General features: G+C 44.7%; 1 protein-coding gene across 1 annotated transcript in view; it reads right to left on the minus strand.

The window, feature by feature from the left end:
* Positions 1 to 2645: 2645 nt before the first annotated feature.
* Positions 2646 to 25448, minus strand: part of HSD17B2 (hydroxysteroid 17-beta dehydrogenase 2) — a 90014-nt gene continuing 67211 nt past the window's right edge. Inside the window, exons 3-5 of the mRNA XM_027513938.1 lie at positions 25092 to 25277; positions 8958 to 9095; positions 2646 to 3090 (exon numbers count right to left, since the gene is read on the minus strand). Of these exons, the coding sequence (XP_027369739.1) occupies positions 2729 to 3090; positions 8958 to 9095; positions 25092 to 25277 (686 nt within the window). The 3' untranslated portion in view covers positions 2646 to 2728. The remainder of the gene's footprint in view (positions 3091 to 8957; positions 9096 to 25091; positions 25278 to 25448) is intronic.

Raw genomic sequence — 25448 nt, forward strand, 5'->3', positions numbered from 1 at the left:
CTGTTGTTGAAATACCTGTTCATTATGCCTTCCCCTAAGAATATGACAAATACTCCAATATTGGGGCTTCGCTCTGCCATTAGCTCTTACTGTTTAATTGTAGTAAACCAGGAACGTTAATTACTGTGCAGACATGGTCTAGACATGGTGTTTTGTACGTAGTACTTGTCTCTCTTATTTTCTGAGAACCTGTAGGTATTGTTCTAAAATTGAGATATATCTAACTTACATGTTTTTAGAGTTTTTTTAATCTGTACCATTTAGAAGTTTTCATTAATTTGTTACAGTATTGTTTTTGTTGTTTATGTTCTGGTTTCTTGACCATGAGGCACATGGGAACCTAACTCCCCAACCAGGAACTGAACCCACACCCCTGCACTGGAAGGCAAAGTCCTCACCATTAGATCTCCAGGGAAGCTCCTGAAAATTATTTTAATGCTTATTAATACTTACAGGTAACTTAGCCTCTTCTGGTTTAAAACAGGGTCTCCAGGTGACTGTGAGGTAGAATTCCAGATCCCTTCCCCTACCATCGCTTTCTCTTTTGCTTGCCCTAATCCTCAGAGTCCGGGTCCATAGGAGCTGGTGTGTTTTCAAAGCACCAGGGAAGTGGTGGTGTCTCATCTTCACCAGCTTTTTGGTTGGATTTCTTATCCTCACATAAGCCCCTAGCTCAAGTGGCCCCTGCTACAATATTCCCCCAAACCACCCTATAGACGCCCTGGGTTTTCATCCTAGAGTTCTCTTCCTCTCTCCATGAGCCTCAGTGATGTTTCCAGACCCCCCACTTCCACCCAAACCCAAGGGGTCATGGCCAGAGTGGTGGTGAAAGGCGGTCAGTCTTTCTCCAACCAAAAAGACTGTGCTGTGGTTTCTTTCCCTCTGTTGTTTTTTGTTGCTAAGTCGTGTCCATCTCTTTCGCAAACCCAAAAGATGGCCCTAAATCTCCATGGGGTTGAAAAATAGAAAAAGAACCTGCACAGTCTAGAAAGAAAATGAGACAAAGGGAGGTTTGCGATGAGCAAGAGGTCTGGATCTCTACTTCCTTCGTGTCAAGCTGGTTTTCTTTCTAGTTACTTTCATGCCTCCTCTGTTCACCAGCTCCTCCCCTTGCACCTCTACCAAGTGAACTTGGCTACACCTTCCTTAGTATCTCACGTTGCTCCCTTCAGCTGGACTTCTGCAAGTAACGATGCTGGCTTTTTCATCCTGCATGCTCATATGGAGGCCACAGGGATGGTTACCATGGACACCAATCCAGCCAAAAGACCTCAGGGCCTGTGCTTGAGATGGGAGGCCTCATCCCATTATCCCCAGGGCTCCTTGGGTAGAGGAAGGAAGAAGAAGGGCATGGAGCACTGGTTATAGACAATGAATCCAATACCTTGGATGCAGAAGTTGCAGCGAGACATCAGTGCGCAGTGAGAAAGACTCACTTTCACTGTGGTCCTTGCCATTTCTTCCTCCTCTTCTCCCATCCTGCTCTGTTTTCTTTCTTCATCTCTCTTTCTCTTTCCCTCTCCTGGCAGGCAGTGGAGTCCAACCTGGATTTCAATTCTAGCTCTGCCTTTTGCTAGCTGTGTGACAGTGATTGAGGAATTTAACCTCTCTGATACTTAATTCCCTTGCCTATTAAACTGGGGTGAAGATACCTACCTCCATTCTCTAATGAGAACTAGATGAGAGAATGTCTGATATCTATCCAGGGCAAAGTAAACACCCAACTGATGCTCTCCATGGTGATCATGTCTCCCCTCCAGTAAGTCCTATTGAAACTATGCAACTCAGATTAGGACTCAAACCCATTGTCCTTTTTTTTTTTTTTTTTTTCAAATTTGTATTTATTTTCGGCTGCCTTGGGTCTTCATTGCTGGACATGGGGTTCTCATTGCAGTGGCTTCTCTTGTTGCAGAGCACAGGCTCTAGTGAGCACAGGCTTCAGTAGTTGTGGCTCATGGGTTTAGTTGCCCTGTGGCATTTCAGCACATGGGATCTTTCTGGACCAGGGATCAAAACCTATGTCCTCTGCAATGGCACGTGGATTCCCAACCACTGGACCATCAAGGAAGCCCCTCAAACCCACTGTATTTTAATTGAAATCGCCCACCTGGTCTTAGGACTTAATGAAGTTCAGGTGCTTTATGTCTCATTGCAGAAGAGTGATAGGTAAAAAGTAGATTTATTGAGAAAGATACACACTCCACAGACCGAGTGTGGGCCATCTCAAAAGGCTTGGAGAGCAGCCCTGAAATATGGGGCAGTCCGTTTTTATGGGCTGGGTGATTTGATAAGCTAACAGGTGAGTGGGAGTGTCACTCCAACTGTTCCGGGGAAGGGGTAAGGATTTTCAGGAACTGGAGCACTGCCCGCTTTCTGGCCTTTTATGGTCAGCTTCAGAACTGTCCTGGCACCTGTGAGTGTGGCATTTAGGTAACACATTGTGATGAGCGTCTGATGAGGCTCGATCCACTGGAAGTTGAATTTTCCAGCAACATGGGTCTAGTTGGTTCTAACCAGTTTTTTGTTTTTTGTTTTTTGTTTTTTTTTTTTGGTCATATGCTCAATGCCACTATCATGCTTTTAAAAGTTGTGCCCTGCCCCCTTCCCTCCTGTCTCCCTATTCAACCAACAGAATTCACAGGGGCTGCAAGGTAGGAAACCGCAACTTTAATGAGAAGCTTGAGATTTCTTTTTATTCCAAGACGCTTAACATTTCCCACTGAGTTGCCTACATAGCCTCATTCTCCCAGTTAGATGTGCTTAACACTCTGGGCATCTTCTTACTGTAGGTATGTATTTTTCTGCTAAGATAATCAAATATGCCAGTAGGGCTGATGGAAGCAAAACAGAGCCACGGATAAGACAATTTCCCCGGCGCATAAAATGCAAAGGGGCTCTGAGCAGAGATGGCGTGCCGAACGTCCAGGAGCACTGGGGAGATGTCTGGATCAGTGGAGGTTTTCATTAAGTTGAGAAAACTACGTTCGCTAAGGATATAGTCCTGGCCGTAGTCCTCTTGCACTTCAGGGGAAAGGTTGTCCAGGACAGTCCTCTCCAGCTTCTCCCACATTTGACTCGTGCCTGAGATGTCTGAGATGCAAGAAAAAAAAAAAGAGAGCGGCTCAGATGCTGGGAAGGCCAGAACAGGCATGTCCTACCCCTAACTGGGAAAAAGGCTCTTGTAAATTGGCTTCTGTCAGGAAGGACATTCCCAAATGCCTTTTAAAGTAAGTGCTTTGCTTTTTTATTTTTTAAAGATTTTTGGATGTGAGTCATTTTTAAAGTCTCTACTGAATTTGATACAGTATTGTTTCTGTTGTTGATGTTCTGTTGTTTTTTTTTTTGGTCAGAGAGGCATGTGGAATCTTAGCTCCCCAACCAGGGATTGAACCCACAGCCCCTGCATTGGAAGGTGAAGTCTTAAAGGGAAATCCTAAAGTATGTGCTTTATAATGGCAATTCTATTCTTTTAAACAGGCATGCAGAACAGGGCACAGAAGACTAGGTTTCCACAAACTGAACAGCTCATGTAACCAGCAGCCAGACCAAGAAAAGGAAAAACCAGCCAAGGCTCCTTTCCCAGGAGCAACTGTTCCAATAAACAGAATAGAGTTTTGCCTGACTTTAGACGCATGCACGCACAGGTACATGTATTGCGTAGTCAATAGCTTTCCATTCTGTAAACATGCCGTAAATTATTGATCTGTTATACTATGATGGCCCTTGGGGTTGTTTTCAATTTGAGACTCTTACAAATAGTGTTGCCATAAACATTCTAGTACATATCTTTTCATGACTATTAAATACAATATAAAATATAATGTATATATTATCTATGTCCATGTGCCAAGTCGCCTCAGTTGTGCCCGACTCTTTGCAACCCTATGGACTGCGGCCTGCCAGGCCCCTCAGTCCACTTTTAAAAATATAGCAGTAATGCCTGCGTATAAAGTTAAATATATGACATTGGGAATTCCCTGGTAGCCTAGTGGTTGGAATTCCGGGTTTCTACTGCCATTGCCCAGGTTAAATCCTTGGTCAGGGAAGGTCCCAAAAGCCTTGCAGCCAAAAAATAAAAAAAAAGTTAAAAAATAAAAAATCTTGAACATGATTTTATCTATTTAATAAATATAACTTTCATTTTAAACAACACATTAAAATTTAACACATAATGATTAAATATATAACCATAACTTAATATAGAAGTAAATTCTTGCTGATTATAGAAAATTTAACAATATCTATGTGCTGTGCTGTGCTTAGCAGCTCAGTCATGTCCAGCTCTTTGTGACCCCATGGGGAATAGCCCACCAAGCTCCCCTGTCCATGGAATTCTCCAGGCAAGAATACTAGAGTGGGTTGTCATGCCCTCCTCCAGGGGATCTTCCCAACCCAGGATCGAACCCATGTCTCCCTCATTACAGGCCGACTCTTTACCATCTGAACCACCAGGGAAGCCCAAGAATACTGGAGTGGGTAACCTACCCCTTCCTGACCCAGGAATCAAACCTGGGTCTTCTGCATTGCAGATGGGTTCTTTACCAGCTTAGCTACCAGGAAAGCCCAATAATATCTATATTTTACTTTAAAATATAGTAGCAATGTCTGCTTATTGTATAAATAATGAATAATAAGGAGATGCATATTTTTAAAAAATTACTCTCCTCTGAGGTCACTCACACTTTTGTGTCATTTTACAGTCCCTCCTACTTCATAAACATATACATGTATGTTTGACTTCAGCTTAATTTCATTTCATTTGTGTTTTCACAAACAAAACACAGAAAGGATCATACTAAATGAAAACACATATGGTATGTATTTTTTGTTTGTTTGCAGGTTTTGTTTTTGGTTTGCTTGCTTAGTAATAAATCACAGACCTGCCTCCTGGTCAATGGCTCGAGGTTTAAACCAGAGCTGCAGAATTTCCCACCGAGCAATTTTTAGTCACCACTTCTCAATCAAAGGACGAGCCAGTCGTTCCTAGATTTCCCCATTTCAGGCAGTGCTGCCTTCAACAACCTTGCACGATATATCCTTTTGTTTTTCACCCTTTACTTCTTTAGGCTACTGTCCCCAAAGGGTGACGATCCAGTCAAAAAACAGGTATATTTTGAATTTTAATAGCTACTGCCAGATTACTTTCCAGAAAGGTTGTAGCGACCCACACTCCCTCCTGCAAAGTGTGTGATTGCACAGGGATTGCTGTGGGGGTGAATCTTGTTTGCCAGCCTGGGTGACTCCTGGATATCAGAACAGTGAGGAAGCCCAAATGGGGTTTCCATCGCTCATTTCTTTTCATGAAGGCACGACACCCTGACACCCATACTTAAAGAAATGATTACCCTGACAGTTACCACTCTGGGGGCTTCTTTGACTTGGAAAACATGTTTGCATGAACTATGGTTCCTCCAGCTGCTTCTTCCCTAGTCTCTGCTCTCACAGACTAGGGGGTTTCTTTTCCTCTCCATTTCCTCCTTCACTGAACATCTCATGGACATTCTAATCACTCTTGCACCTGCCCTACCCACAATCCCCAAAGCTATGTTTATTGATGACAAAGCCACCAGCCTTTGATCAAACTTCATCGTCCTCTTCTGACATACTGTTGTCCATCCCCTGCCATTTTGAGGCCATGCACAATAAAACTGTTAAGATGACCTGGTTCCAAATCCAAACACTAGCTCATCTCAGCTCTGTGGCTCGAGAAATCCCTTAACTCCTCTGAGCCTCAGTTTTCTACCTATGAAATGGGACTATTGTGATGCCTGCCTCGTGTATGCTCAGTCGCTCAGTCATGTCACATCTTTGTGACCCCCGTGGACTGTAGCCCACCAGGCTCTTCCATCCATGGGATTTCCCAGGCAAGAATACTGGAGTGGGTTGTCATTTCCTTTTCCAGGGGATCACATAAAATCTTAAAATGTGCTTGGAGTGCAAAATGTTCTAGCTATTTTTATTGCAAGGGACCCCAAAAATCTGATGTCTCCTTGAATGTCTTCAGAAATTCTGTGTCCCTAAAGATTCCTTTTCTCATCTCCCAATTCAAATGTCAAACATAAGTCCTCAGCCCTCTACCATCTGGCCTCTTGCCTTTAGAGAGCCCAGCAAATATCAGCTTTATTTTTCATTTTACTTATTGTTTTTGGCCCCACTGTGTGGCATGTGCGGTGGGATCTTCCTTGTGATCAGGGATTGAACCCCATCCCCCTCAGTGGAAGCATGGAGTCCCAATCACTGGACTGCCAGTGTGAAGTGAAGGGAAAGTTGCTCAGTCGTGTCCAACTCTTTGAGACTCCATGGACTATAGAGTCCATGGAATTCTCCAGGCCAGAATACTGGAGTTGGTAGCCTTTCCCTCTCCAGAGGATGTTCCCAACCCAGGAACTGAACCCAGATCTCCCACATTGCAGATGGATTCTTTACAAGCTGAGCCATGAGGGAAGCCCAGTAATACTGGAGTGGGTAGCCTATCCCTTCTTGAACGGATCTTCCTGACCCAGGAATGAAACCAGAGTCTCCTGCATTGCAGGTGGACTCTGAGCTAGCAGGAAAGCCCACTGGGCCACCAGGGAAGTCCCCAAATGTCAGCTTTCAATTGAGAGCAGCTTAGTTTATGATATAAAAGGACCAGGCACTAGACCAAGAGATCTGAGTTTTAATCCCCACCACTGTGGTGTCATAGACGTCCATGCTGGAATATCTGTTACCCACCCTATAGCAGTGTCCTCGCCTGGTGAATGATGTCAAATAAACCTACCCCACAAGGCTGTGATGTAAATTCAGACATATACAGACAGGATGGGAGTAAAATTGGAATGATAATTAAGGGAACAATTTACAATTATCCAGTAAAGTTGAAGACAATGAAAATCTATGACCCAGTCATCCCATTCCTGGGTATGTGTCATAGGAAAAATCACACACACACACACACACACACATACACCACAGTACATGTGCCAGGAGCTCCACAGAATTGTTCACAATTGTCCAAAGAAGAAAGAAAGAAAGAAGAAAAAGTCGTGTCTGACTCTTTGCAACCCCATGAACTGTAGTCTGCCAGGCTACTCTGTCCATGGAATTGTCCAGTCCAGAATACTGGAGTGGGCAGACATTCCCTTCTCCAGGGGATCTTTTCAACCCAGGGATCGAACTCAGATCTCCTGCATTACAGCCAGATTCTTTACCATCTGAGCCACCAGGGAAGTCTAAAGCAACCCAAATATCCCATTGATGGTAGAAAAATTTGTGGCATATTCACAGAATATGACACAGCAACAAAAATGGATGAACTACAGCTATGCACAGCACAGAAGAATTGTGAAAACATAATATTTTGAGGAAAAAAACAGACACAAAAGATTACATACATGTTGATTCCGTTCAAAGCTCAAAAACTAATAAAGGCAAACTATTGTTTGAGGATGCATGCATGCATGGAACACTGTCAAGAACAGCAAATAAACAATTGTTAGAGAAAGTACAGGAGGTTAAATGTTGCAAGGAGGAGAGAGCCAAAAGCGGAGAGGACCGTATGGGGGCTTCTGGGAGCTGGAAATGTTTTGTTTTTTGATCTGGATGTTAAGTGTGTGAGTTTCTATCAATCTACTAAACTGTGTATATGCGATATATTTCTCAATTTAAAAAATAAGATCAACAGCATCAAGAAGGAATGTATGGAAAATGGCTAGTGCCTGATAAGAGCAGCTGCCCCCAAATGCTAGCGATGACAATTTCACTGGGTCCTTGAAACAGTCACTTAATTGCAGGGCTGCTGTCTGGTCCATAGTGCATCCTACATCTGTGTTAGAAGTTTACGTGGGCTGTGACACCAAGCCCTCAATGCCCCTGCCAGTTCATCATTCTCCCCTTTTCCATTAGCTGTCAGGCAGCTTTCCTCGCTCTGTCTCTCAGGCTGTCACATTTGGCATCGTCTCCGACCCACCCTCCTTCTCCAACTCCCCTCAACTCTTCTCCCCACCCAGAGAGTCCCCAAGCTGAAAACCCCTCCCCAGACTTCACCTCCCCTCCATTCCTAGAGTTCTGGTCCCACCTCTCAACCCGGATGGGCCACGTGTGTTTCCCCAGGTTTCCATCCCAGATGAACCCTTTCACCATCTCCTGGCTCCTCCTGGACAGCTCTGCGAGACTCCTGGCTGCCACATACCTCAAGACAAAGTTCTGCTTTTCTTTTTGATTTACATCTGGTGCGTTTGAGTTAATATTCAAACCTCTAGGGTTTGTTCTTTAGCGTGTTAGGCCTCCCTCTCCCAGTGTGTGGTTTTTTATTAGACATGCTCTTTTATATCTTCGCTTAAATCACCAATTAAATGTTTGATGGCCCAGAACTAAGGACTGAGCCATGGGGGGTCATTTGCCTCTCCCTAGAGTCCAGAAATTCAGCAAGTGGAGAAGAAAGGACAGCCATCTCCTCCCGGGGTAGAAGGAGGCAGATCATATCCATATCCTCCAGAGGGGACGAGGTGGTGTTTGAAAAAATACATGACATCAATATAATTCGTTGGTGTGAGGAGGCAGGGGAACAACTATACATTGCAAAGCTGGGCACTTGGTCATCAGTGCTTGAAAGAGGGGCTTCCCAGGTGGCGCTAGTGGTAAAGAACCCACCTGCCAATGCAGGAGAAGTAAGAGATGGGGGTTCGATCCCTGGGTCAGGAAGATTTTCAGAGGAGGGCATGGCAACCCACTCCAGTATGCTTGCCTGCGGAATCCCATGGACAGAGGGGCCTAGCGGGCTGCAGTCCCCAGGGTCGCAAAGAGTTGGACACGACTGAAGCGACTGAGCACGCATACACGCTTAAGAAAGGCCCGCCCATCCCAACCCCATTTTTGTCCACCGCTGACGGGTTTGATTTGACCTCTGTCAGAACAGAACCTCTGTCAGAATCTCTTCCAGAATGAACACTTTGGGGCTCTTGGGCTCAGACACCTACTTGTTTTGAAGCCTCCGGGCTGGATGACAGAGACTTTAACTCCCCATTTGGACAGCTCTTGTCGCAGGATTGATGAAAACATGATCAGAGCTGCCTTGGATGAGCCATAGGCTGCCATCTTCTGCATTGGAACCCCTCCTAGGGAACAACAAGAGGAAAAAAAAAATCGGGTCTGAGGTTTTTATTTGTTCATCCACTAAGTTTTTAGATGGCACCTACTTCATGCCAGGAGCTGGAATCAGCAATGACTAAGGCAGACAAAGGAAGACAAGGGCCCCCGGTACCCAGGTGAGCATGTGTTCCTGGTCACACTGCTGTCTGGCTTCCTTTGCTTCTGCTTTCCACGGCTGTTCCATCACAGCTGGTCCAATGACAATCCAAGTGTAAGGCTCAGTCTCTCCCAGCAATTAAGCTCAGGTAATAAAGAGCATCTGCCCAACCTCTGACCTTCCGGTTTGGCCGACCTACATTCTGAGGTCCTGGGTGGACATATGTTGGGGGAAGGAGGGGCAGAATGGGCACTGTTCACTCCATTACTGTACTCGTACTTGGGCTTAACACGTTGCCACAAGGAGTAACAGACACCACAGGGAACTGTGAAACATCTCTGTAAGAGGGTATGACCCGTCAGAATGGCCATCATCAAAAAGACTCTAAGTAATAAATGCTGCAGAGAGAGTTTGGAGAACAGGGAACCCAATTACTGTGGACAGTGACTGCAGCCATGAAATGAAAAGATGCTTGCTCCTGGGAAGAAAATTGCAGCCCAGTAAAACTGGGGGGCAGGGAACACAGGCATTGAAGAGATACCTAGAAGAGCTAATATCAATTAGCATTATTCTTCTTACATGATTATTAAAGCTCTGGTCTAGGATTTCCCTGATGATCCAGCTGTTAAGACCCCACGCGTCCAATGCAGAGGGTTCAGGTTTGACCCCTGGTGGGGAACCTAAGATCTCACAGGCCAGGCAGTGCAGCCAAAAAAAAAATTTTTTTAAATAAATCTTTGGTCTGGCTCACATAACTTCCTTTTGGGAAACACTATCCCTTACCCCTCTGTCTTTGCAGGAAGGCTGCAAAGTCAGGGGTACTGTCATCATTAAGAGAGGTCGACTGGCCAATCATGATCTTGCATCCCCTGGCCATGGAGACTGGGCTGGGGCTGTGCATGTGACTTCAACTGAGCAGAGTCCTGATATAGACTGTGGAAGGGAAATAGCTTTATCATTTATTCCTGGATATCTACGTGTGATAATGGTGAAACGTCAGAACTCCCGGGGCCGTTTTGGTCACCACCTCACAGAAGGTAAGCAAAAGAAAGTGGTGACAAGCAAGTTCAGAAAGCTAGAGGTGGAGGGTTGTGGACTGAAACGGAGATGGAGCTGGGGGAAGAGTTATGATCACCCTGAAGCTTGTTTGCAACTGTCAGTGAGCTCGTAAACTCCCACTTCCTTCTTTAAGTTCCTTTGAGGTTTGGCCCTGTCACTTAAAAGAAAGAGTCCTGAAGCTTAACTAATGCAATTTCAATATAGAATCTGGCATCAAATGTTAAACTCTGATTCCTGCTTGCCACGTATTTAAGCTGCTTCTTATTGAAGTGATTAAGAGTTCAAAATCCAGTTCCTTCCTTTGACCCGTGAGAAGGGCAAAAGCAAAGAAGCAAAAGCAACTTGTTCAAACTTTCAACCCAGTTTGGACAGTTAGCCTTGTCATTTCTTCACGGTTTTTAGAGATGAGGTGGGCACGGCCAGCTGGAAGGCAGGTTAGCAGAGGGCAGCAGTTAAGGGCTGGCTTCTGGAGCCAACTGCACCTGTGTTCAAAGCCAGTTAAAGTTAGGAAAACCAGGTCATGTTGATGCACCTTCTGATCTATAAATTAAGAGTAAGGATAATACGTGTGTTACAGGATGGTTGTGAAAGCTGAGTGAGTGGTACAGAACAGGCTCCTAATAGACCTTCCTGTTACTTGCCCAGGCACTGGGTTGTTTAAAAGCTCCCCCGGGTGATTCCAGCGGTCAGATCTGGTTGTTAAACGCTTCTCAAGAACGTCTCTGAGTGTTTTCCATGTGTCTCTGCCTTCTGGACGTGTAAATGTTAATCCAGCCTGGGACCTGGGAAAACTGAGGTTTATGTTTTGGTTGTAGAAGTTGTGACTCAGAAGTTGGACAGCGACCTGGCATTGCTGTCTTATCTTTGATCTAAGTCTCAGAGACGTGGCTGGGGCAGGGGGAGGGCAGGGGTAAGGTATGTTGTGTTTCAAGAGTCTGAAATTAAATCTAAGGCTATGCTGGAAGAAAGTGTTTCTTGTTTATATGTTTGGTTTTGATGGATCTTGTGCTGTATGTGCCTTGGTCAAAATATATTTCCCTTAAATTATGTTGACTGAAAGCATATCTCAGAAGGTTGCATTCTGTATGATTCCGTTTATATTACATTCTTGAAATAAAATTATACAGATGGAGAATAGATTTGTGGTCACCAGAAGGTGGGGTGAGGGTGTGGATGTGGTCCTGAAAGGGATAGCTCAGGGGATCCTTTTGCTGAAACATTCTGTATTTTGATTGTGTTGGTGGTTTTAGAAAGCTATGCATATGATGAAACTGCACAGAATTACACACACACACACATAAATGGATGCAGATAAAACTGGTGAGGTCTGAATAAGCTCTGTGCATGGTACTGATGGTTTTGATGTCACACTATAATTACACAAAATGTTATCTTTAGGGAAGACTGAGTGAAGGGCCAACAGGACTTCCCTGTACATTTCCTTGCAGCTTCCTGAGAATCTATACTTATTTCCAAATAAAAAATTTTTTAAGGCATACTCTCTTTAAGACATTTTAGGGCTAGAGAATTGCCTAGCTGCCATGCAGGTCTTTGGATGTACCAAGATCATAGGGTCTCTTAACATTTTGGTAAATAAAACTAAAAATTTAGGTTTTTGTTTTTTTTTTAAGCTTGTCATGGGACGCCCCTGGATTTCCCTGGTGGCTCATTGGTAAAGAATCCACCTGCCAATGTAGAAGATGTGGGTTCGATCCCTGGGTTGGGAAGATCTCCTGGAGAAGGAAATGGCAACCCGCTGCAGTATTCTTGCCTGGAGAATCCCACGGATAGAGGAGCCTGGCAGGCTACAGTCCATGGGGTTGCAAAAGAGTTAGACATGACTTAGCGACTAAATAACAAAAAATAGGAGGCCCCCAAATCAAGGTCTGGCTAATCTGAAACATAAAAGATGAGCCTCCTAAGCACACCAGAGTGTGAAACATTTCTGCTGAGGCTGCAAGCAAATTTAAAGTGACAGTGTACTTGTCAGTCACTCCATCCCACATGCACCTCCATCACAGATTAGGCTAATGCAAAAGCAAAACTTTGCCCTTAGAGGGATACTCCCTCAGGAGATATTAAAATTGAATGCTGGGGTTCCTGTAAGTCAATTCTAAGTAGCCAGTGCTGGTAAACTGCCCAGAATATGGGGTGACCTGTTATAAAGCAACTTAATGGAACACCCAGGCAACAATGGGACTTGTTTTAACCATCTGCATACAAACCTATGGACTATTTTGCTGCTGCAGTGGTTGCTTAGTTGCTAAGTCATGTCTAACGTTTTGCAACCCCATGGACCTTAGCCCACCAGGCTCCTCTGTCTATGGGATCTCCCAGGCAAGAATACTGGAGTGGGTTGCCCTTTCCTCCTTCAGGGGATCTTCCCAACCCAGGGATCAAACCCTCATCTCCTGCATCGGCAGGCGGAATCTCTACCACTGAGCCAGCAGGGAAGCCCCAGGGACTCTTTCCATCCTTCACAACTGCAAGCCATCTATCTCCCCTTGGTGGAGCCACCATGAATGCAGCATCCCACCCCCTTCTAAATCTACCAGTCTCCCCTACCCAGTCTTTCTGCCTCGGGGAACTACTCAGTGACTCTGTTGTCTGGCAAGAACAAACTCAGCATTCACATTTGTCATCAGTCTAGGGTTCCTTGTCTTGGACTTCATGGTGTAGAGGGAACCTTGAAGTTACAATCCTGCAGTTTACAGAACTGTGAGGCCTTCCCCCGACCCACCCCCCACCATCCCCTAAGGTGGGGCTCAGTCCTAGTCTTTGCCTGACTCATTTGGTGCTGGACAAGCAACAGGTTAGTAACCTTTCAGTTCTAGCAGTCAAGTGCTCTTAGGGTCCTCTGAGGAAGCACAGGGCCTCAAAGGCTCCTCATACACACAAGGACCCATACCTACCAGACCATCTTTTTCCTGACCAAAAGCTAACACACGGCTTTCCAAGTGGATGTCCTGTAACACAGGGCGGAATACCTGCAACTTTTCAGCCCGAAGCTGTATAGGTAGGGTGTGATATTTTGATTTATGATAAATATGTATTTGGTCATGGTCGTTGTTTCTGGCACTGGGCTTCTAAAGCCCCGGGAGTTTCCTAAGGCAGCGGTCCCCGGCCTTTTTGGCACCAGGGACTGATATCACGAAAGACGATTTTTCCACAGACAGGAGGTGGGGGGTGGGGATGATTTCAGGATGATTCACGCACATACATTTATTATGCACTTTATTTCTGATCTAACCCTGCCACTAATCTGACAGGAGGTACTAGTCTCAGGGCTGGATGTTGGGGACCCCTGCCCTAAGGGACAGGAGCTGCAAAGGTTAAAGGAGACTTTTGTCACGTTAATGAGGCAACCAACAAAACCCTCTCCTAAGGATGGGGCTGGTTGCCACTGGATTCAACCTTGTGATTAGAGGGTTGGAACTTTCAGTTTTACCCCCACCTCCATCTCCAGTGAGGGGAGAGGGGAGATTGAGATCAATCATCAACGGCTAATGATGTAGTCAATCACATGCTCTAACGAAGCCTCACGAAAGCCCCAAAGGAGGGCATTGGGAGAGCTTCCAGGTCAGTGACCGCACGGAGATTGGCTTTCAGAGAGCATGGAAACATCTCACCCTTTCCCCATGCCTTGCCCTGTGTAGCTCTTCATCTGGCTCTTGATCTATATCCTTTAATATCCTTTGTAATAAACCAGTAATCCAGTGAGTTGAGCTGCTCTAGCAAATTAATCAATCCCAGCAACAGAGTAGTTGGTACCTCTCTTCTACAGCCCATCGATCAGAAGCACAGACGATAACCTGGGCTTGTGACCAGCATCCACTGTTTGTTTGCCCCCGTGTTTGCCTGATATGTCCTTGTTTGGTAGTCTGAAAGAGTGAGAATTTAGAGTAAAAGACCTAGGTACCAACCCTCATTCCATTGCTTACCAGCTGGATGATCCTGGGCTACAATGTGCTTAATCTAAAAGGAATTAGTCTCTGCATCTTGCAGATAGATGTTAGAATTGAATCCAAAGTGGGGATGGGCGGGTGGTTGGGGGAACAGTCCTATAGGACTGAGCCCTCAACCAGCGGGACCTGATGCTCTATCCAGGTAGAAAGCGTCAGAATTGAGTTGCATTGTAGGCACCCTGCTGGTATCCGAGCATTGCTTGTTGGTGTCTGGGAAACTCTTCTCTGCGATTTGGGACCAGGCGCAGGACACATTTATAGGGGTACCAGGGTCCCATATCCACAGCAGCATTCTCATTCTCTAATATCTTCCCAAGACAGTACTCTCATGACCTTGTCTTGGGAGAAGCAGTGAGGGTTCCTAGCTGGTTTCTGCTTCCTCCAAGGTCAAGTGAGTCATTTCAAGTAACAGAGTCCAGGGAATTCCCTGGCAGTCCAGGGGTTAGGGCTTCTCTGCTGAGGGCCAGGGTTAAATCCCTGGTCAGGGATCTAAGAATCCCCACCTCCATCACCCTGCCCCAAAAAAGGAACAAAGTTCATTACTATATTGCACCTTTCCAACTCAAGAACACAGACCAGGGCTTCCATGGTGGTCCCATGGTAAAGATCGCATGCTTCCACTGCAGGGGACAAGGGTTTGATCCCCTCGTTGGGGAAGTTCTGCATGCTACGAAGTGCAGCCAAAAGGAAAAAAAAAAAAAAAAGAACACAGACCAACCCAGGAGAGGTAGGTTTGCTTACCTCATTTAGGTATGGATAACAGAAATTTGAGATTAATAGCATCTCCCCAGTCCCTGGGGATTTAACAAACTGTTCAGAAGTATCTAAGACCTTGTTCAAAGTGTGATTGAGAAGCAGCGGCAGCAGCTGGGAGTCTATTAGAAGTGCAAGCCCTCGGGTCCCACTCCAGACCCACTGAATCAGAAATTCTGGGGGTGAGAGCAGGATATTTTTCTTACTGTGATAAAACACACAAAATGTAAAATTCACCATCTAACCCTTTTTTTTTTCTAATTTTATTTTATTTTTAAATTTTACATAATTGTATTAGTTTTGCCAAATATCAAAATGAATCCGCCACAGGTATACACGTGTTCCCCATCCTGAACCCTCCTCCCTCCTCCCTCCCCATACCATCCCTCTGGGTCGTCCCAGTGCACTAGCCCCAAGCATCCAGTATCGTGCATCGAACCTGGACTGGCAACTCGTTTCTTACATGATATTTTACATGTTTCAATGCCATTCTCCCAAATCTTCCCACCCTCTCCCTCTCCCACAGAGTCCAGAAGACTGTTCTATACATCAGTGTCTCTTTTGCTGTCTCATACACGGGATTATTGTTACCATCTTTCTAAATTCCATATATATGCGTTAGTATACTGTATTTATGTTTTTCCTTCTGGCTTACTTCACTCTGTATAATAGGCTCCAGTTTCATCCACCTCATTAGAACTGATTCAAATGTATTCTTTTTAATGGCTGAGTAATACTCCATTGTGTATATGTACCACTGCTTTCTTATCCATTCATCTGCTGATGGACATATAGGTTGCTTCCATGTGCTGGCTATTATAAACAGTGCTGCGATGAACATTGGGGTACACGTGTCTCTTTCCCTTCTGGTTTCCGCACTGTGTATGCCCAGCAGTGGGATTGCTGGATCATAAGGCAGTTCTATTTCCAGTTTTTTAAGGAATCTCCACACTGTTCTCCATAGTGGCTGTACTAGTTTGCATTCCCACCAACAGTGTAAGAGGGTTCCCTTTTCTCCACACCCTCTCCAGCATTTATTATTTGTAGACTTTTGGATCGCAGCCATTCTGACTGGTGTGAAATGGTACCTCATAGTGGTTTTGATTTGCATTTCTCTGATAATGAGTGATGTTGAGCATCTTTTCATGTGTTTGTTAGCCATCTGTATGTCTTCTTTAGAGAAATGTCTATTTAGTTCTTTGGCCCATTTTTTGATTGGGTCGTTTATTTTTCTGGAGTTGAGCTGTAGGAGTTGCTTGTATATTTTTGAGATTAGTTGTTTGTCAGTTGCTTCATTTGCTATTATTTTCTCCCATTCTGAAGGCTGTCTTTTCACCTTGCTAATAGTTTCCTTTGATGTGCAGAAGCTTTTAAGGTTAATTAGGTCCCATTTGTTTATTTTTGCTTTTATTTCCAATATTCTGGGAGGTGGGTCATAGAGGATCCTGCTGTGATGTATGTCAGAGAGTGTTTTGCCTATGTTCTCCTCTAGGAGTTTTATAGTTTCTGGTCTTACGTTTGACCATCTAACCCTTTTAAGGTGTACAATGCAGTGGCTTTTAGTATGTTTACAATATTGCACAACCAACAGCACTATTTGGTTCTGTATTTTCAATGCCCCAAAAGGACACCCCGTGACCATTAAGAAGTCACCTCTCACACCTTTTCCCTCCAGGCCCTGAGAACCACTAACCTGCTTTCTGTCTCTATGGGACTGCCTGTGTTGGACATTCCACATGAATAGGACTATCCCAAGATGTGGCCTTTTGCGGCTGGCCTCTGTCACTTAGCACAATCTTCTCAAGGTTCACCCTTCAGTGGATCAGCGCTTTGCTCCTTTTTGTGGATTAATAATATTCCATTGTGTGGACAGATCACGTTACGTTCATCAGTTGATGGACATTTGGATTGTTTCCATCTCTAGCTATTGTAAATAATGATGCTATGAAGACCTGTGTACAAGTTTTTGTTTGAACACCTGTTTTCTGTTCTCTCAAGTATGCACTTAGGAGTAAAATTGCTGAGTCATACTGTAACTCTATGTTTAATTTATTGCTGCTGCTGCTAAGTTGCTTCAGTTGTGTGAAGCATGACTGTACGACCCCATAGACGGCAGCCCACCAGGCTCCCCAGTCTCTGGGATTCTCCAGGTAAGAACACTGGAATGGGTTGCCATTTCCTTCTCCAATTTAATTTATTGAGGAACTGCCAAATGTTTTCCACAGAGGGTGCACCATGTTACATTCCCACCAGCAATTCAGGAGCATTCCACTTCCTCCATATCCTGGCAGATCAAGTGTTGTTTTCTGATTTTTCATGACATCACCCTAGTGGGTGTGAAATATTACCTCATTTAAGTTTTGGCTTCCTGTCATTGTTTTTAAGTAGCCCTCTTGCTGATATTAATGCATCCAAAGTTTAAAAAAATTGTCCAGGGACCAGTAGCATTCACTTAGGAACTAGTTACGAAATACAGACTCTTAGGCCCTCTCAGACCAATTCGGTCAAATCCTTCATTTTAACAGGGCCGCCCGATGCAAAGAGCAGACTCATTGGGAAAGACCCTGATGCTGAGGAAAATTAAAAGCAAAAGGAGAAGAGGGCAACAGAGGATGAGATGGTTGGATGGCATCACCGACTCAATGGACATGAGTTTGAGCAAACTCGTGGAAATAGTGAAGGAGAGGGGAGCCTGGCGTGCTGCAGTCCATGGGGTCACAGAGAGCCAGACACGACTGAGTGACTGAACAACACCAACTAGGCGATCACCGTACACAGCGTTTGAGAAGCACTGACGTAGGCGACAGCCCTAAACTGCTGACACTTCCTCATCATTGCTTAAACACACTGGAGTTAGGGTCTGTGGTTTTTCTGTTTGTTTTGGGGGTTATTTTGCCCCCCATTTTTGCCTGGTATCCTTGTTTGGTAGTCTGGAAGAGTGAGAGGAACACAGAATTTGGAGTCAAAAAACAGACCTGGGTACCAACCCTGACTCCACTGCTTACCAGCTGGATGATTCTGGGCTAGAGTGTTCTTGATCCAAAAGGAATTAGTCTCTGCATCCTGTAGATGGATGATTCTGGGCTAGAGTGTTCTTGATCTAAAAGGAATTAGTCTGTGCATCCTGTAGATGTTAGAAATGAATGACTTGAAGTATGTAAGTATCTAATTAAACTCAGCACGAAGATGTTCACTCCATCTTGCTCTCCCCTCTCCCCCATTGTCCTGTGCTTGCTCTGGCTAGTTTTGAGGAAGTAGATCTCATCTTTGGCTTCTTCTCACATTACTGAGCAACTGAGACTGGCTGAATGATTTGCCAGATGGTTCCCTTAAGGCAGCTAGTTCAACAAGGGGGGGAAAAAAATCCAGGCATGATCCCATAGTCAATTTCTACCGACTAGGGCTTCCCTGGTGGCTCAGTCAGTAAAGAATCTGCCTGCAGGACAGGAGACATGGGGTTCAATTCCTGGGTTGGAAGATCTGCTGGAGAAGGAAATGGCAACCCACTTCAGTATCCTCACCTGGGAAGCCCCATGGACAGAGTTGCTTGGCGGGTTACAGTCCCTGGGGTCACAAGAGTTGGACATGACTTAGTGACCAAACCACCACATGGACTAAGTCAAATTGAACTCAAGGTTGGATCTGCCTGTAATTTGTAGACTTGTAAGACTCTCTGTGAGGCCAAGGACCCTGGTGCAAAGTTTTTCACACATTTTTAAACAGCTTGATGTGATGGGTGTCAACTACAAATCGGCACTTGCCAAGATCGCTGCGAACGACTGAAGAACAAGGGCATTCACCATCTGCCTCAATGGAGACTGAACCCTGCACTGTTGCAACCGTTGACCTTTAACACCCGCTGAGGGAGTTCAGGGTGGAGTAAGGCACTCTGTGCCCTGATGGCATGGGTCTTTAGATAGATGTTTTAGGAACAGATTTTATAACCTCAACCTTTGCATCTCCTCATATCTAGAAAAGCAATAAATCCCTTCATGGTGACATCAGATCCTCTCAACTAGCAGAAACCTTTTTGTAAATGAATGCTTAATGGTATTGAACTCCCCCCTTCACCAAAATCTTATATATTGGCCTTCCCCTACTACCTCTTTTGGAGCAGTCTCTAAGAACTATCCGAGCTGCTGCCTTCCGGGCTGCAGTCCTCATTTTGCTGGCAATAAAGCTCAACTCGCACCTCTCAAGGTGTGCATCTTTTTAGTCGACTTGGGCAATCATCACTATCTCTCAGTAGAGAGATCCCTGTTACTAGAGTGCCTTCTGCAACTGTGCTAAGTGCTCAGAACCCACAGTGCATTTAGCTCTATGGTTGAGACCAGAAGTTCTCAACTGGGGGTGCTTCTGCACCCCACCCCCACCCCCAGTGGCCACGTGGTAATATCTGAGGGTTTCTCAGCGCTGTGGGTGGCTACTACTTACATCTAGTGAACCAAGAACACATGTTGCTAAACATCCTGCGGTGCATCAGACAGCCCCCCACAGAAAGAATTAGCCTCCCCACATTATCAATAATGTGGAGGCTGGAAATGCTGCCTTCGACTCAGGTGCTGTGCCACCCTGTCATGACAGGAGATGAAAGGGACCCATAGACAAGTGGGGTGGCCTGCCCTCAGATCGCCCAGCTAGTAATACAAGAGCACAGTTCAGAGCACAACCGGCTCAAAATCCCTGAGGCCTGAGTCGTTTTGATAAGGTTTGCTTTTAGCTGTTCTCACTCAAGTACAGCTTGCAACATAACACAGGTATTTGCTTTGCAATTTCTTAAGAGGACAGCTGGCCAGAAAAGACTTTCAGGCCTCTCAATCATAAAGATTTTTCACCTGCCCTTTGTCCCATCAATCAGTCATCTCTCCCTTCCTTCAATCCATGGTTAAATATTTATCAAACTGCCTTGCCGAGATTTAGGTTAAAGAGCTATCCTATTCTGTGGGAGGGATGAGAAACGAACTTGCTTACAGGGCAGGGGTAAATGTCCTCCCGGGTAGGTTGTGGTCAAATCTGGAAGTCGTGACCTACTGGGCTTATCCGCCCAGGAGCTATCGTGTGTGATAGGAAGCGGCAGAATGAAATGCCAGGTAGTGTCACAGTCAGGCGTGCTGATGCCAGCAGTGGGCAAGATGAAAAGCCACAGGGGCACACAGAGCCAGCCTCTTCATGGTGGACGGCCTTTGAGTCTCTTACTCTACTACACGCCAGGTTCAAGGCTGATGCTTAAATCCATGTCATTTCATTCCATCTCACCATGGCCCTAAGAAGGAACAATCATTTTTATCCCCTTTGTAAAATGCACTAGCTGCAGCTCAGATTCAGGACTTTGTCCTGGGTCACTCCACTGTCAGCAGGAAAGACAGGATCAAAACCTATGCAGTTTATCCCCACTCAGCTTCCTGGCTTTCTCTCCTTTTTGAAACCTGATTCTATCTATATAGCTACATGCTGCCTCACTTGTACTTTCTGTTTCTTGTTGCTTTCTTTGGAGAGGAGGAGATGTAGGAGGGAAGGGTGTATTCGTAATGCGATCGACTCTTGTGTGCATCTCCTGGAGAAGTCTTTAAAGAAGCAATGTTTCTGCCCTGCCCCAATCCTGGAACTTCCTGTCTACTGACTGTCTTTACACCTGGATATGGGGGCGAGGCTAAAGCTTGCAGATTAATAGGCAGAGGAACATGGTAGAGGTGATCCTTTGGGAAAAGTCTCTGACATGATGTTAACACAAGATCCCACCTGAATCAGTGGGAGAGGCAGTGACTTGGTGCATCAGAACATGGGGCCAAAGTTCAATTCCAGTTCTAGCTGCAGGGCTGGTTATATAACTGTTATGAAACTTGATTTTCACAACTGCAAAAGGAGGATACTAATGCTTTGCGGGGTTGTTGGGATCATATATCTGATGGCATCCCCAAAATGTCTAAAACCCAATAGCTGTTTGTGTAATTGCTAAGTCATGTCTGACTCTGACCCCATGGACTACAGCCTGCCAAGTTCCTCTGTCCATGGCATTTTCCAGGCAAGAATGCTGGAGTAGGTTGCCATTTCCTTCTCCATAATGCCTAATGGATGCTTCCTAATAATTATTAACATCTGTTAGATGTCTACTATATGCCACGCACCACTCTAAGTACTTTAACATCAGTTCTATTGGTCACAACTGTCCATCTTCCAACCACTCTTTGACTCTGACCCTCTTGCCTCCCTCTTATAAGGATTCTTGTAACCACATCAGACCCACCTAGATAACTCAGGATGATCTCTGCCTTTCAGATCCTTAACTCAATCATACCTACAAAGTCCCTTTTGCCAGGTAAGGTTACATAATTCAGGTTCAGGGAATCATGGCATGGATATATCTGAGAGATCATTATTCTCTACCAGACCAGTTGTCTATTCACAGTATCGTGAGACACTGTCTTTGGGGTTACTTGCTATGCAGCTTTGAATAAATGGAACAGAGTTATCAGTTCCAGCTTAGCTCCTCCTGGCTGATGCAAACTTCCATGATAAATCTACATGATATTCTTGTCATGCAGAGGGTGGCCAAGGTGCCAAGCTCAAGACAACCTGAAGGGTCAGGGCAGCCAGGAGCTCCCGGGAGAACTTTGGAGAACACTTATTAGTGACTGGCTCTCTCTCTCTCTCTTCATACCTCCATCTTCAAAATGAGAAAAAGACCAGCATGTACTTCCATATAAGTACATTTTCCAAAATTACTATTGCATTAGCTTTGCCAAGAGACTCATCGTCAAGCTGTCATCATCTTGGATGTTAATTTCTGTGGATTAGTAGTAGGCTATATAGTGTCTTTTACACATCCTGTGACTTTTCTGATTCTTGTGTTACAGTCTAGCCTCTTTTCTCCTTGCTTAAAATCTCTTCCATTGTTCTGCAAAACACTCATCAGCAAAGTGCAAGGAATTCTGCTGAATTCCTCTGCTCCTCATCGATAAGGTAAACTGTATGTATGGTTTAAGATCTTTGGCTCCTGTCTTCTTACAAATGCCTGCGCTGTCAAGGACATATGCTTCCTGTCTGCCCTGATTTCGTGCTATTGTTCTAACAACTTTATAAAATACCCTGGGTGACTTCTGAGTCCTGTAAATGAACCCACTGCTGGATTTTCCCTGAAACATAAGGATTTGGAGCTGGGTGTGATGAAGGAAGACTCCACGCATCCTCGTGGATGGAGTGAGAGGCTCCGGTGAGTGACTGGCTAAGAGCAAAGGAAAGAAAGGCACAGGGATAAACAAACCAAAGAAAGCTCAAAGCTCTGAAACCTGAAGACCAGGAGATGAACAGAAAGAAGTTAAGAGAGCAAACTTTTGAGTTGCTAGTAGCAAGTTTAGCTTCAAACATGTTGACTTGATGATGATGGTAAAATAATGGAATGGAAATAATTAAGGCTAGGTGTAAAGGTTTTGCATGTCTAGTGGTGAGAATAGGAGTGAGATGTGTGATTTAATACTCAAAAATTTTCCTCTAATGGAAACATGTGGTAAGTGAAATTGTTAGTTGCTCAGTCATGTCCGACTCTTTGCGACCCCAAGGACTGTATCCCACCAGTCTCCTCTGTCCCATGGAATTCTCCAGGCAAGAATACTGGAGTGGGTTGCTATTCCCTTCTCCAGGGGATCTTTCCAATCCAAGAGTCAAACCAGGGTCTCCTGCATTGCAGACATATTCTTTACTGCCTGAGCCACCAGGGAAACCCAAACATGTGACAAGTCAGTTCAAAGTCTTGGCTTAAGGACTTCCCTGGTGGTCTAGAGGTTACGACTCTGTGCCTCCAATGCAGGGTGTGCAGGTTTGATCTCTGGCCAGGGAACTAAGACCCTACATGCCATGTGGCATGGCCTTTTTTTTTTTTTTTTTTTTAAGGCTTAGAAAAGTTTTAGAGGCCAAGTTGAAGATGTATGAATGGACATCCTCGTAGTATAAATTCATCACTTGTCTATTCATTCATCCATGTTTCCATTCCTTTGCACCCTTGCATTTTTCCATTTATTAATTGAGCTTTTACTTCCTGCCAGACACTGGGCCCATAACAGATAGTGTGCATATTAGTGAAATGTAAAATAAAATCTTATGAACGAATGAGCAGCTCAAAGTTGAGAACAGAGGAAGAGAAAAACTTCCTTGTCACTGTGTCAGGCAAAAGGCAATGACAGGTCATTTCAGTAAATATTTGTTGAATGAATGAGGCAAAGGAGCATGTGAGACTTCTAGAAGTACCAGACTGAGAAAATTGAAGTTTTTGCAGAGGTCAAAAATGTAAAGGCTAAATTCAGAAGAAAGATAAGGGTGAAGTACTGCCAATGTGTTTTCTCAGGATTGGTTTGCTTTAGCAAAAAAATTGGAAATATTTTGGGGTTCTCATAAAAGTTAAAATACAACACTCGTTGCTCTTAACCAACTTAGACCTCTCTCTCTCCATCCTTTCCCCTCCTCCCTCCCTCTTTTCCTTCCTTCTTTCCTTCCTTCCTTGCAACCAGCAGTGTTAATGTTGAAAGTGTTAGTTACTCAGTCGTGTCCAACTCTGCGACCCCATGGACTGTAGCCTGCCAGGCTCCTCTGTCCATGGAATTCTCCAGGCAAGAATACTGGAGCGGGTTGCCATTCCCTTCTCCTGGGGATCTTCCTGACCCAGGGATTGTGCCTGGGTCTCCTGCATTGCAGGCAGATTCTTTACTGTCTGAGCCACCAGGGAAAGTAGCAATGTTAGCAACACACTCAAATAGCTGTAAAATTCAAGGAAGTTGCTAAGTTAGAGCCAGGGAAGAAAATATCAGGGACAATATTAATTATCTAAAAAATACAAAAAAACAAAAAACCTTCCCCCTTGAAACGTAAAGAAACCCAAATCAGATGAACAAATAGATGGACTTTTATTTAAAAAAAAAATCTTACTCAGAGCCAACTGAGCCAACAGTGAAGATTGGCATTCCTCTACGCAAAGACAGGATCCTGGAGTTTAGAGCCCATCCTCTAGGCTTCCCACTTACCCACACAGTGACTTCCCCCAACAACCCCCTGGACACCACTCAAAGCCTACTAAGGTTCTGAGGAACCCCAGTTTGTAGGTTTATCATATATGGCCTTTACTATGCTGAGGTAAGTTCCTACTATGCCCATGTTTTGAAGAATTTTAATCACAAATCGGTGCTAAATTTTGTCAAAGTCTTTTTCTGCATCTATTGAGATTATCACATGGTTTTTATCTTTCAATTTGTTAATATGGTGTATCACATTGATTGATTTGCATATATTGAGGAATCTTTGCATCCCTGGGATAAACCCAACTTGATCATGGGGAATGAGCTTTTTGATGTGTTGCTGAAATCTGTTTGCTAAAATTTTGTTTAAGATTTTTGCATCTATGTTCATAAGTGATATTGGCCTGTAGTTTTCTTTTTTTGTGTTGTCTTTGTCTGGTTTTGGTATCAAGAACCCCAGTTTGGAAATATCTATTCTAGGAGAAAGAATTTGACATCACCTGCATGAGCAATTTTTTATGGAAGGGAGATGTTAAACCCTTGACTTGTTAGCTATCTGCCCTTTGAAATGGAGAGAGATGAGCCATCAAATGTCACACCCTGTCCCAACTATCTTGAGATTGCAAAACAGTGAGAATAATGTTATGGAAAATGCTAGTTGTTAGCCAACAGAGATACGGATCACTGACAGTGCCAGAAGAGTGAAGACATGTGCCTACTCATTGTCCAAGGAAGGACAGAGGGTGCAGACGCTGGGAGGCTGGAAAACACAGGTCCTCTGTCACGCTGATGTGAACTGTATGCAGGGATTCCTGGCCAAATCTAGGAAGCTTGTGCATTAGCAGTCATGCTGTGAGGATATGTGAGAACCCTAAATCCCCAATAATGAACAGATGAGTTAGAAGATAGGTAAGAGTCAGTACAAGAAAGCTTTTGTACTAAGATCAAAGGCAAACACAGGATTTGACTAATCTTCACCCAGCCCTCCATGAGAGTCTTGTTTTCTTGTTCAGCCCACAAAGAATGCTACGAGCTGCATCTTGCAGGACTGGCACCCACAACCTTGTGGGGGAAAGGCAAGCTCACCTGCCATGCTGCTGATATTCACCAGCCTCCCCTTGGATTTTCTAAGAAGAGGCAGAAACACCTTCGTGACTTCCACAGCCCCGAAGAAGTTCACGGCCATGCATCGTTTGTATTCGGTCATGGGAATGAGTTCCCCATCGGTTGGTAAGCCAAGGACTCCAGCGTTGTTGATCACAGCCCACAGTCCTGAGGACAGAAAGGAACAACTCTGAGATCGGGCAATACCAAGAGAGTGGGATGATTTTTAATCCTTCAAGCTTCTAAGTCAAAAGGACCCATTTGAGACTTGAGATCTGGGCAAGAGATCACTTCAACTCTCACACCTTTGTCTTGGGACTTCCCTGGAGGCCCAGTGGT

This window comes from Bos indicus x Bos taurus, chromosome 18 (genome assembly GCF_003369695.1).
Source record: "Bos indicus x Bos taurus breed Angus x Brahman F1 hybrid chromosome 18, Bos_hybrid_MaternalHap_v2.0, whole genome shotgun sequence".
NCBI lineage: Eukaryota > Metazoa > Chordata > Mammalia > Artiodactyla > Bovidae > Bos > Bos indicus x Bos taurus.